Here is a 13,396-nt window from a genome sequence, read left to right as displayed (position 1 = left end):
TGGAAATCCGGGTTTGGTAGGGTGGCGATTTTCTATCTCGGTCGTGTCTAGGCTGTTTGCCCAAACAAATCGGGGGGAATTTTAGGGGTCTAATTTGAAGATGCTCTGACTCCTAGACTAGCGATCTTCATAGTTCCAGACTGTGCTCCATCGGAATCTTTCGTAAGCATCTCTTAGTGACTCGAAACATTGCAAGAGCCCTGCGCTCACGAAAGACTATACCTTTTTAGGGACTACCAGAGGCCCTGGTGACATAATAGAAGGATGAGGGAAGGAGGAAGAGAGGATAGTACTAAATGTGATAAAAAATTTAACATTTGGGGATCTGAAATATTTCTGGGAATATATATTTCCTTCTAAAAAGGTAATTCATATGAAATGGTTGAAAGTGAAAGTAGTGGGAAGCAAAGGAAGGTTATGGCTTGAAGAATTTCCATGATCTAATCTCGAAATGATTAGTGCATTTCTACAAGATTCATGGATTTACAAACGGAGAAAAAGAAAAGAAACGTTGAAAATAAAAAAAATAAAAAAAATTGACAGCTGTGGGATTTGAAGCCACGCCCTTTCGGACCAGAGCCTAAATCTGGCGCCTTAGACCACTCGGCCAAACTGTCTTTATTAATTGTTGTATTAATTTGTATATATATCCTAATCACAACTGGTAGCCTGTTATTTGTTTTGTGGGAACTTGTAGCGTTAAAGAAATAACAGGCTATGTGACCCAAATATCTATTATTAATTGTTGTATTAATTTGTATATATATATATCCTAATCACACCTTCTCAAACTTATAGCCCAAAGTGTCTTGCTTCCAGCATCTAGATATTTGGGTCTATGTGGGCAAAAAAACATTAGTGGAGATGCTAACTGGTAACTTCTCAAACTTGTGATAATCTCTGTGTAGTATCACAATTTCTTTGTGTGGGGGAGCTCTCCAAATGATGAGGGTAACTACAAACTGATGTGACTGATGGACAACGAGAGGTTTCCAAATTATTGATAACCTATTAGAAACTATAGATATGATGTGCAACATCATTAGAGCAATGTGACTCATCTGATTTAGGCGGGTTTAATGGTTAATTGTGACCCTCAAGATCCGAGTAAATTGCAGAAAACCACCAGTTTGAAGGTTAGGTTTGCGAAAAACACTACAATACATTATTTTTGCAGAAAACACTAGGTCTCCAGTAATCCTTTTGCAAAAACCACTGATCGGCGGATTTGGCTCGGTTAAGCAAGCTTATGACAATTGGGGCCCCTTTTTGCCTATGTGGCATAACATTTCATGCTAGGTCAATTTTAATCTAATTTTACAAACTAGTCCATACATTTTACACAGACACCCCTAAATCAAAAAGGAAAAAATGCAATCAGATCCTCGCCACAGGTTGGGGCGGTCAACGCAGCCTGCGCTGGGCGCCTTCTCGCGCAGGAGGCCAAATCGGGCCAGCGGCGGCATCCCTCGCCAGATCCAGCAGCCGGCGCTGGGCGCCTCCTCGCGCTGGAGGCCAATCGGGGTGGTGGGGTGGCGGCGCGGCATACCTCGCCGGATCCGGCAGCCGTCGCAGGGCGTCTATTCGCGCTGGAGGCCAAATAGGGGCGACGGTGCGACCTCCCTCGCCGGCTCCGGACGTGGCGGCGCTGGGGGCTAAAAAAGGGTGACAGCGCAGCGCGACAACCCTCGCCGGAGGTGCGACGCCTGGAGCGTGTGCGCGCACCGCCGTCGACAGCTCATGTGGAGTGGCGTCGGGAGGCTTGCTCGAGGTGGGCTCTTACCCGCCTGGGCGGTGCATGGCGGCGGTGGCGCGGCCGAGGAGAGGCGGTTGCGGCCGGCAGAGCTGCGAGCACGGCGGCGGCTGGCACATGGTGGTCACCGGCGCCATCGAGGCGGCTGACTGTGTGGCAGGACATGGCAAGGGCCTGGGCAGCACAAGGCAAAAAACTTATGGGTGTTTTTTCTTTTTTACCCGTCTAACGCTGTCTTGGGTAAAATGTTATGCCATGTCAGCGAAAAATGGGACCCTTCTGTCATAATCTTACTTAACAGCGCAAGATCCACCGATCAGTGGTTTTTGCAAAAAGATTACTGAAGACGTGGTGTTTTCTGAAGAAAAAAATGTATTGTAGTGTTTTTCGCAAACCTAACCTTCAAACTGGTGGTTTTCTGCAATTTACTCCTCAAGATCCGGCGCAACTTGTGCTTTTTATGTTGGTAGTACAAGTAGTAGATGTGGAGTGTATATTCTACTCCCTTCGTTCCTAAATATAAGTCTTTGGAGAGATTCCACTATGGACCACATACGGAGCAAAATGAGTGAATCTATACTCTAAAATGCATCTAGGTACATCCATATGTGGTCCATAGTGAAATCTCTATAAAGACTTATATTTAGGAACGGAGGATGTTTTAAGGAGTTGGCAAGGTATGCAAGATAATTTTGCTTCTATCAAATTCTCTAGAGATCACACGCAAACAACCAGAAAATTGTCTATGGAGGTCACACAAAGACAACCAAAAAATGTTATCTAGGGTCCTCTCACACACAAGCAACAAAACATAGGCACACATAAGTCAATAACTGAGCAAATTTGACCTCAAGTGAAGGATCTAAACAAAACCTTCTCACTACATTCCATTCACTTCTTAGTACCATCCTACAAGTGCAGATTCTGAATACACAAGTGGCAACCAATCAAATAGAAATGATGTCTATCATCAACACACTAGATTATATTTATATGTTTACGAGCAATTCAGGCAAAGATTATGCGAGGAAAAACACCGGCAAGAAAAGAGGTTAATGTAAGAAAATGGCATTGCCACTACACTGCTGAATCTCGAGTCTGTGTATAATACATAAACATAGTAGTCATACGCTTGAAGCATGCTTCTTTTGTATGCAGTTCCATGTTAACTCCCACCAAGGGGATTTCTTTCGACATCCTAATAGTTATTCTTCTCGGGTACTCACTGTGGTCTCAACCCGAGACCGGTGAAGCGCGAGCCGGAGGGCTATCTTCTCCTCGTTCGATCAGGCGGCAAACTCCCAGTCAACGTTGTGGTTGGATCTGGACCTGGCGGACTCTGATCTGGTGCTCGACATGGCGAAGACGGCTGAAAAGGGAAGGAGATGACCGTGGGCGGAGCGGACAATGAGAGTAGCTAAGATTTGGTCCAAGATGGTGATAGGGGTGAGGTTTTGTGGGGTCATGTAGGCCAGTCCGAAGTGATAGATGTGTCTGGACAGTCTCAAATCTATCCCACACATGGGCTGGAAATTGAGGTGCCAAACAGCCCTGGGTGGGTGCTAATTTTCTATCTGGGTTGTGTCTGAGATGTCCCAAATCTGTCCAAGATGGTGATAGGATCGGAGTGAGGTTTTGTGGGGTCGGGTAGGCCAATCCGGCGTGACATATGCGTCTGGGTAGTCTCAAATCTGTCCCACATATGGGCTGGAATGGAGGTTTTAAACAGCCCTGGTTGGGTGGCAATTTTCTATTTGGGTCGTGTCGGAGCTGTCCCAAACCTATCCCACATATGGGCTGGAAATGGGAGTGCCAAACAGCCCCGACATATGGGATGGAAATAGGGGTCTGGTTGGGTGGCCATTTTCTACCTGGGTCGTGTCTGAGCTGTCTGTCGGAACAAATAGGGGGAATTGTAGGGGTCCGGTTTGAAGATGCTCTTACTCCTAGACTAGGAACCTTCACAATCCCAGACTGTGCTGCAGCGAAATCTTTTGTAAGCATCTCTTAGTGACTCAAAATATTGCAAGAGCCCTGCGCTCATGAAAGACTATACCTTTATAGTGACTACAAGAGGCCCTGGGCATAATAGAAGGAGGGAAGGAGGAAGAGAGGATAGTACTAAATGTGATAAAAGTTTAACATTTCTAGGAATATATATTTCCTTCGAGGTTTTTTAACATGCTCCCTAGTATAAAATAGATCTGAGCCATTGATTGCATTGAGTAGTGGATTTGATTAACTCTTACGTTCTTACCTCCTATGTGAAAAGAGGGGGTAAGAGGGAGCATGTTAAAATTGCTCATTTCCTTCTAAAAAGGTAATTCATTTTTTTTTGAAACGAGGCAAAAGATTCGCCATTTTCATTGATTGAGAGAGAAGTTTAAGAGATTAGGGCCCATGGTCAAATTACAACAATCCTAGCAACGATAACTCCAACCGGGACAGTAGTATTACGAGGCATTCCTCTCGTTCCACAACTCCCAAGAGATAAGAAGCATCAAGGAAGCAAGTGGTCTTCGCGATTGTGTCTTCTTGGTATCATTGTGGCTCCACCACTCTTTAGCGGAAGTCGCGTCACTCCAATCACTAGGATGCACATCATGGAGACCCAGCCAATCTTTGATCATGTGCCAAACTCTCATAGTGCATCTGCATTGGAATAGAAGGTGGGCCGCTGACTCTTGAACCTGCTTACATAGGGGACAAAGGTTACTGTGTGGCCACCCACGACATTGAAGCCTATCCGCTGTCCAGATCCTATTGTTGATTGGCAACCAAGCGAAGAACTTGCATTTAAGAGGCGCCCAAACCTTCCAAACGGTCGATATCATCTCAGTGTCAGTACGGCCAAAGAACTGCGCGTTGTAGGTCGACGTCGCCGAGTAGTGTCCATCAATGGTGAACTTCCAAGTGATAGTGTCGGGCATGTTGATGTCGAGGTGGCTATGGGAGACCTTCTCCCAAGGGGTGACAAATTCAGAGAGGTGTTCGACAGTGATGCCGCGAAGGATGTCCACCTGGGAAGTCCAAAAGTTGTCGTGCAGAGCCATTAGAACTGAGCACTTCTTCTTCTTCGACAATTCATATATTTTAGGGGCCATGTCTTTGGGCCCAATCCCTTCTAGCCAAGGAGACTCCCAAAACTTGGCATGCAAGTCATTGCCAACTTCAACCTTGGTAGCTCCAGCAAAAATATTTCGGTCGGTGTCATCACAAGGGGTTCCCAAGCCAACCCATGGCTTGTCCGGGTGGAGCCACTCGGCCCATAGCCACCGGAGACGAAGGGCGATGGCAACCTTGTCATGATTTAGGATTCCCAGGCCTCCATGCAGTTTGGACTTGCGCACTTGTTCCCAGTTTATCTTACATTTTCCACCTGTGACTTTATCACAACCTACCCAAAGGAAAGCACATCTGAGGGCATCAATCTTCTTCTTGACCTCCAACGGTAAATCTAGCACCATCATATAGTAGACAACAATCGCCGTGAGGAAAACCTACTTGACCAAGACCGCCTGACCTGCCGAGGCAATGTGCCTTCCCACCCAAGGGGTGAGCTGACCCGCAATCTTGTCCTCGAGGGGCTGGTAGTGAATTCTCTTCAACCTCTTGACTGATAAAGGCAATCCAAGGTATTTCATCGGGGAGGAGGAAAGCTTGGCCGGGAAGGTTTGGAGGATGTCCGGAAGATCAACATTTTCACAACGGATTGGGGTGACAAGACTTTTCGAACAATTTGTGACAAGGCCAGTGACATCCCCAAAGTGCTTGAGAGTGTCAGTGAAAAACTGGACGTCATATGAAATGGTTGAAAGTGAAAGAAGTGGGAAGAAAGGAAGGTTATGGCTTGAAGAATTTCCATGATCTAATCTAGAAATGGTTAGTGCATTTTGACAAGATTCATGGATTTACAAGAGGATAAAAAGGAAAGAAACGTTGAAAATAAAATAAAATAAAATAAGAAGAGGAGAAAAAGAAAAGGAACATCGAAAATAAAGGCAACCCAAGGTATTTCATCGGAAAGGAGGAAAGCTTGGCCGGGAAGGATTGGAGGATGTCCGGAAGATCAACATTTTCGCAACAGTTTGGGGCGACAAGACTTTTGGAACAATTTGTGACTAGGACAGTGACATCCCCCAAAGTGCTTGAGAGTGTCAGTGAAAAACTAGACGTCATATGAAATGGTTGAAAGTGAAGTTATGGTTTGAAGAATTTCCATGATCTAATCTAGAAATGGTTAGTGCATTTATACAAGATTCATGGATTTACAAGAGGAGAAAAAAGAAAAGGAACGTTGAAAATAAAACAAAATAAAAGGAGGAGAAAAAGAAAAGGAGCGTTGAAAATAAAACAAAATAAAAGGAGGAGAAAAAGAAAAGGAGCGTTGAAAATAAAACAAAATAAAAAGAGGAGAAAAAGAAAAGGAACGTTGAAAATAAAACGAACAAAAAGGTATGACAGCTGTGGGGTTGACAGCTGTGAGAGTGTCAGTGAAAAACTAGACGTCATATGAAATGGTTGAAAGTGAAGTTATGGTTTGAAGAATTTCCATGATCTAATCTAGAAATGGTTAGTGCATTTTTACAAGATTCATGGATTTACAAGAGGAGAAAAAAGAAAAGGAACGTTGAAAATAAAACAAAATAAAAGGAGGAGAAAAAGAAAAGGAGCGTTGAAAATAAAACAAAATAAAAGGAGGAGAAAAAGAAAAGGAGCGTTGAAAATAAAACAAAATAAAAAGAGGAGAAAAAGAAAAGGAACGTTGAAAATAAAACGAACAAAAAGGTATGACAGCTGTGGGGTTTGAACCCACGCCCTTTCGGACCAGAGCCTAAATCTGGCGCCTTAGACCACTCGGCCAAACTGTCTTCGGTGACAATATGTCTGTATTGGCCTATATATTGTCGGCAACCATAACTCGTAGTGTTAAATGTACACTTTTCCAGGTGAAAACGCAGTCTTGCTTCCAGAGTTCCAGCATGTAGATATTTTGGCCTATCCATGGTTCATATGCTAACAGGCAACTTCTCAAAGTAGTGGTCATGTATGTGTATTACTCCCTCTTTTCTTCTTAATGAATGCAAAGAATCTGCCATTTCGAAAGAAATGTTGGAACGCTTATTTTGGAACGGAGGGACCTCCGAATAATTGATAACCAATTAGAAACTATACAATGCGATGTGCAGCATCACCATATCAAACACGAGTCGTCTGATTTAGGCTCTCTCAGATCCACCACAACCCAACCGAAATATGCTATCTAGAGAGATCACACACAAACAACAATAAAAAGAAGCTCTCCAAATATCACACCAAAGAATGTTCTCTAAAGATCACACACAAACAAACAAAAAATTGGGGCACACATAACTGAGCAACTTTAGCTTCAGGTCCAACATCTAAACAAAATCTTGTCACTTCATTCCATCCAATAGTTCATACCATTCTCCAAGTGCAGATTCTGGATGCACAAGTGGCAAACCAACCATAGAAAGACTGCCTCGCGTCCATCAACGGCGCCAGATCATATGCTTTACACGACCGGTTCAGCACGGATTACCAACTAGATTACCAAATCTCGGGTACGCGTATACGTAAATACAGTAGTCAAGCGCGCTTCTTTGTACACAGTTTCACGTTAGCTCCCTCCCGCCAAGGGATTTCTTTTCCACATCCTAACAGGCGTTCTTCTCTCGGGCACTCCTTGTGGTCTTGCGCGAGCCTTTACCACTCCTCGTCCAGGGTAGCCCTGTGGAAGCACAGCACCGTGCACACGAGGATGAAGAAGGACGTGAACTCGATGAACATGGCCCCCGTCTCGATCAGGCCAGCATGCCTCAGGATCGCCGGGATTGCGAGGCTTCCCATGGCAGACATGCCGGTCAGGAACTTGGCTGCTTTCATCCACCTGAAAAACGATATGCCCTGTCTGATTACAATCTTTATGGTAGCGAATGTGTGGATCAGCATCCTAAGTTGTGATTGCCTATTGCCTATCATGTGCTCTGTGCCGATATACATGTTCACATTACTACTTCTCCAAAGGAAAGAGAATCATCAAGTTAGAACTTACGCTCCACCCTCTCCGCTACTCAAGAACCGTGTGGATCCGTCGCCAAAGAACAGGCATGGCATTGGCACAATGATATACATGAGTGCTGCAGAACAGAGAAAGCACGCACAAGAACGTCAGTGGAAAAGTCACAGGGACTTGCTCACGGTGATTGAGGATAAGAAACTAGCAGTCACCTGCTAACATAGGCCACCAGTTGTTGTACAAAGCACATGCCTGCACCAAGAAAATGAAGAGTCAGAGAATTCAGAAGTAACAACTTGGTCAAATAACAAGGGATGGCAATCTGATGCTGCTCAATAACCTCCATATAAAATAATTACTACAGTAGGCGTGCATGTCGATACAATCAGACCAATCTTTGTGTGCATCGACTCCTATAACTGAATAACAAGAGTAACCCTGAAGTGACCAGCAACCATGTCACAATATTACTCTTTCGTACATTCCTTGCCTCTTTGGCACAATCACACAATAGAATACTGGGCATGAATGAATTGCAGAAACAAAACTTGAAATCAATCTGTCAGGTTGTCCTCAAAGTTACTGAAACTGACAGTGAGTAAAACAATTGCTGCCACTGTACCATCTTTCAGAAACCTGATTCGGTGAGCTCTAGGCATGGATGTACATATAGCTTACCAGGATTTGCAAAAGAACGCTGGTGGAGAACATACACGCAAGTCCAGCGAGCCTGTAACAGAAAATTATAATAAGATGACACACTTGTCAAACGCAAAACAATGGTTAAGAGCCATCAGAATGATGAACTTACACTGCAAAGACGCACGCCAAGAGTAAGTTGACAGAATCATCCAGCAGCAGCAAGGACGAAAGCAAAGCAGACGAGGAACACACAAGTTAGTCAAACACTTGAAGCAATTAGCAGGATACAAGAAAGATAGATATTATCAAGAACTGCTCAGAGTGCAAGAACGTAATATAGATGCTGAAACTGGACTGTACTACCAGAGGGTAACTGCTCATTACATAGCCTTAATTCATGAAAATGGGGGTAAGCCAAACCGTGTTTCATATTTAATGGAACCCCTTTATTCCTATGTTAATGTTTGCTCATTACACATAAGGCAGACACAAGACCGAACGGATATATCAGTTGAGCCAGGAATTTCCCACGACGCAAAACCACAGAGCTCTAGCCTGAACTGATAGCAGGTATGAAACTCCAGGCCATGCTGCTATAATGGTATAACCCACACTCGCGTACATCCTGCCACTACTCGCATGCTGAATCGTCGGAATCTGCGCCATCTTGATCAGAGCCCCGTACCGAGGCGAACGGCTAATGAACGGTCCATACACCAGAGGCAAAATCCCCAGCTACCGCCCCGTCTGTAGCCCATTGATAAGATGCAAGCGAACTGGACGCGTCACGGTTGACCCCTGCTCCACGCAAATCTAGGCCCCTGGCAGCACAGCCGACGACCCCTTTCTCCTGAGGAAAGCGCACTGATCTGACTGAGCAAAATCACGCTCCCCTACAGATTACCAATCGCCGGCAGCCTCGCCCACGCTACCTACGTGTACAGAGCACCCGGACCAGCGCCGCACCGGAGCTCCGACCAACCCGCACGGACCAATCGGATCTCTCCGCGCCCTGGCTCGCCAATTCGCGACCCCACGCCCACACCACGAACCCTAGCCGCCCGATCCCCGCGCCGCAGCAAATCCCGAATGCGAGGGCAACCCGATCAGCCAGGCAACAGGAGTTGGGTAAGGGCAAGAAGAGGGATCCTCACCTTCCACGGTCATCGCCATCTCCGGCGGGCGGCGGGCGGAGCGGGTCTTCCCGGCGGTCTGTCGTCTCCTCCTGCTTTCCTCTCCTCTCCGACTCCAATAAACTCCTCTGACCGACCGACCGACCGAGCGAGCCCAAGGAAACAACCGAGACGCGCCTGGCAGGTGGGCCCGGTCGGGTTGGTGGGGCGGGCCCGCATGTAAGCAGGGCCCGAAAGCCTTGGTGGGCTTTGTGGGGTTGTGGCGCTAGGGCAAAAGATCTCGGGGTTTCTTTGTTTGGGCTTTTGGAGTAGGAGCGGCGGCGGCGGCGGCGGCGGCGGAGAGAGAGGAGGCCAGCAGCCATGGGGCGGCTGACGCTGGAGCAGACGGCGAGGGAGGCGGCGCCGGCCGGCTGCCTCGCCACGTTCCTCGACCTCTCCCACCGCTCCTTCACCGACGTAAGTAGACCCTCCCTCTCGCCCGCCGCCTCGGCTGCTTTCATGCTGGCTCGCCGGCTTTGCTCATCTCTGTCGTTGCTGATAGGTGTCGTGCCTGGGGAGCTTCAAGAACCTGGAGCGCCTCGACCTCGGCCACAACTGCCTCCTCACGCTCGAGGTACCGCCAACCGCAACCCCAACCACATCCTCCGCACGCCCAATCTCAAATGCCACGCACTGGGTCCAAACATATTCTTGATGTGGATTGCTGGATAGAAACAGATAGATAATTATTCTTCCCGGCATTCCACCTCTTTGGGTTGGATATATGCAAGTACCTATGCCGCCGCCGTTGTCGACTTGTTCTAGCTCTTGTTGTCGGAAGAAATGCATCCGTGCTGCCACCATTCTCGTCTGAATTTACTTTCGCGACCAACAATGGTAGATAACAGGGAAGCAACTGTAGGTGTAAAATGATGCTACAGCGCGCTAATTCGAAGATGCGCTCAGATTAGGATTTACCAACTTGTTGTGGCTTATGGATGATGATGATAGGTGATAGCTGCTCTGCTTGTTCCATGGGACTGTAAACTCTACTTGCTGTTATCTTCATTTGAGCCTCTGAGTGTCTTCTTATTGTCACTTATGTCCATGCTTTTTTACATGTTGAAGGGTTTGTCCGCGTGCACCAATCTCAAATGGCTCTCGGTTATCGAAAACAAGCTCGTGAGCTTGAAAGGTGCCGAGGTCCTCTCGAAGCTGCAGGTGAGAAGCTTTCCTGGCCCTGCATTTCCATCTGATTGAACCCATCCAGGATTTAATTCTAGCTCACTACTTTTTTAGGGGAGAATTTAGCTCATTGCTTGAATCATAAATTCATAATACAGCGTTTTTCTTATCCTGGCTTGTGCAGGTACTGAATGCTGGCAAAAATAAATTGACAAGAATCGATGAGGTCAAATCTATGACAAGCCTGGGAGCCTTGATTCTCAACGGTAATGTGGTTTATGAATGCTATACACTCTCTACTACTCTTCTTTCCCTGTTGTTAGCTTACTTAAATTTACTCATGTCGGATCTTGGTAATTTTTCGTGCAGATAACAACATTACTTCCATCTGCAAGCTTGATCCCCATCATCAGTTGAATACTCTTGGTATGCATTTTGATATGGCACTTATTTATTACTCCCTCTGTCCCATAATATAAGAACGTTTTTGACACTATGCTAATGTTAAAAACGTTCTTATATTTTGGGACGGAGAGAGCACTACCTCTGTTCCTAAATATAAGACGTTTTTGCAGAACATCTATATTTAGGAACAGGGGTAGTACAATGGACTGCAGGACCATGTCCCTTCACTCTCTTGAAGCACACTGCATACATTCAATGTTTTTTTTTTCATGCACGATGTAATCTTACTTCACAGTTCTCGCTGATAATATGAAGAAATCAAACAGTTCTGCTGTTGTAAAGAAGAGTATCTTTTATACACTAGAAGTACAGAATACCAACCTTGTCAAATGCAATATATGTGAACTTGTTAATTGTAATTCATGCTTTTCTGTCTCCGTGAACTTGTTACTTGTTATTCATGCTTCTGTCTCCCTGAACTTAGTTAATTGTGAATGTTTGCTCTGCCACAGTTCTCTCTAAGAATCCAGTTATTACTTTTGGTGATGCTTTGGTCAATGCAAAGTCTATCAAAAAGGTACTTGTTCTTTATTTAATCTACAAAAAAGAATCTTCTGGTGACTGACTCTGTTATGTAGCATTTCTAATTGTTTTCACTATTGTCTTATTGTTACAACCCCCGCCAGATATCCATGTCTCACTGTGAAATAGAAAGCATTGGATCTTCCCTTGCTGCATGTGTGGAACTGAAGGAACTTCGGCTTGCTCACAATAAGATCACTGTATGTACATGGAGGGCAATTTTATTTACTTGTCTCCTGCACATTAATTGCTATTGTTACTTGTTAACATGGCCTTATCCACCTCTGACTTGCAGACGATTCCATCAGACTTGGCCAAAAATACCAAAATCTTGAACCTTGACTTGGGAAATAACTTGATTGAGAGGGAGTCAGATCTGAAGGTTTGCATCTGACTTCGTCCCCACATGTTTAACACCATAGTTTGTGTAGATTGTTTTAACCGTTGGTTTGGTTGCTAGGTCCTTTCTGAACTGCGCTACTTGAGGAACCTAAATTTGCAGGGAAATCCTATTGCTGAGAAAGGCACCCTAGCTAAAAAGGTGACCTCTCTCTCCGACTTCTCTTTGTTCCAGAGTGTATTGTAATTGTAGTTCCTGAGTAACTTATAAATGTTCTCTCAGGTCATGAAAATTGTGCCGAACTTGCGCATTTTCAATGCAAAGCCCATAGAAGCCATTTCCCAGAATGAGAACTCTGGGAAAGGGAGTAAGCTGAAGAAGGATGAAGAGATGCCTGATCGTGACCCCATCGATTCTAATATGAAAAAGGAGAAAAGGAAACGGTCAAAGCAACAAGTGCAAAGCCCTGAAGAACCTGCTGCCAAAGACATTCCTCCAGCTGCCACCATTGATGCCCCAGTTAAATCTGCATTGTCGGATAGTAAGAAAAAGAAAAAGGAGAAGGTAGTCACGGAGCAGGACAAGAGCAGCAAAACGAAAATCAAGGATGATAAAGCTTCTTTCGATGATACCGAATTAAAGGCCAAGAAGGAATCCAAGAAGAAGAAATCTGCCAACAAAGAAGATAAGGATGCGGGAGGAATCGATGACACGGAGGTGTCGTTTGCAGAGTTGATGTTTTCTGGAGACGGCGCCGTCCCAGAGCCCACGGCGAAGGACAAGGCCCAGGCAACTGCTGTGGATGGGAAATTTGTCGGGGGCCTGGTGATTGATCACTCCAAGAAGAGGAAGAAGGCGAAGGGCACCCCTATCGACGCGTCGGATCTTAAGCAGTTGTGCTCTGCGCCCGAGGTGGGTGCGGGTGGACTGTCGGGATGGGATTAGTGGTGCCTGGTGGGCTTTGAGAGACGATGTGTATGCCCAGTGAGTAGTGTTAGTAAACTCCTGTTCTAGGATCTCTGTTGCGATGAGAGCCTTTGTAGGCAGCATCTGAATTTCTTTCGACAGTTCTTTTGCACCTGAAATATGTGACCTGACTTTAAAATGTTTGTTCGAATTTTGTGAAACTTGAGACGATGATAACTGGATTCCATGGTTGACCGCTCATAATTTTATGAAACTTGATATGATGAAAAATATCGCTAGTTATAGAATTTTGTCGACAGAGTTCTTATTTTAGTTGTTTACAGAGATTAGCGAGAAATTTGACAGCGTTGCTCAGCATTAATATATATAGAGATTAACTGGAGTAGTTAGCAAGGCTGCAAACTACAGTG

General features: G+C 45.4%; 2 protein-coding genes and 2 non-coding genes across 5 annotated transcripts; 1 reads left to right on the top strand and 3 right to left on the bottom strand.

Moving 5' to 3' along the window:
• Positions 1-537: 537 nt before the first annotated feature.
• On the bottom strand, positions 538-617 carry TRNAL-UAG. Its single transcript has one exon. It is a non-coding gene; the product is annotated as a tRNA-Leu (tRNA).
• Positions 618-6,544: 5,927 nt separating this feature from the next.
• TRNAL-UAG lies at positions 6,545-6,624 on the bottom strand. Its single transcript has one exon. It is a non-coding gene; the product is annotated as a tRNA-Leu (tRNA).
• A 418-nt stretch (positions 6,625-7,042) lies between these two features.
• On the bottom strand, positions 7,043-9,710 carry LOC119278880 (vacuolar protein sorting-associated protein 55 homolog). Of its 2 annotated transcripts, none has more exons than XM_037560227.1 (5): positions 9,590-9,710; positions 8,472-8,523; positions 8,006-8,045; positions 7,830-7,914; positions 7,043-7,664 (listed from the first exon to the last, which is right to left on the bottom strand). In XM_037560227.1, the coding sequence occupies exons 2-5, from the start codon at positions 8,502-8,504 to the stop codon at positions 7,481-7,483; spliced, it is 342 nt and encodes a 113-aa protein (XP_037416124.1). In that variant the 5' UTR covers positions 8,505-8,523; positions 9,590-9,710; the 3' UTR covers positions 7,043-7,480. The 2 variants fall into 2 exon arrangements, with proteins under 2 accessions (XP_037416124.1, XP_037416125.1); XM_037560228.1 differs by lacking the exon at positions 9,590-9,710 and adding an exon at positions 8,605-8,623.
• A 125-nt stretch (positions 9,711-9,835) lies between these two features.
• LOC119278879 (dynein assembly factor 1, axonemal homolog) lies at positions 9,836-13,210 on the top strand. The gene is made up of 10 exons (XM_037560226.1): positions 9,836-10,024; positions 10,110-10,181; positions 10,676-10,768; positions 10,917-10,998; positions 11,102-11,158; positions 11,650-11,714; positions 11,824-11,919; positions 12,015-12,101; positions 12,180-12,260; positions 12,342-13,210. The coding sequence occupies exons 1-10, from the start codon at positions 9,929-9,931 to the stop codon at positions 13,002-13,004; spliced, it is 1,392 nt and encodes a 463-aa protein (XP_037416123.1). The 5' UTR covers positions 9,836-9,928; the 3' UTR covers positions 13,005-13,210.
• The last annotated feature ends 186 nt before the right edge of the window (positions 13,211-13,396 follow it).

This window comes from Triticum dicoccoides, chromosome 3B (assembly GCF_002162155.2).
Source record: "Triticum dicoccoides isolate Atlit2015 ecotype Zavitan chromosome 3B, WEW_v2.0, whole genome shotgun sequence".
Lineage (NCBI taxonomy): Eukaryota > Viridiplantae > Streptophyta > Magnoliopsida > Poales > Poaceae > Triticum > Triticum dicoccoides.
The sequence above is the reverse complement of the archived record's forward strand: the minus strand, read 5'-3'. Positions and strand labels throughout refer to the sequence as shown.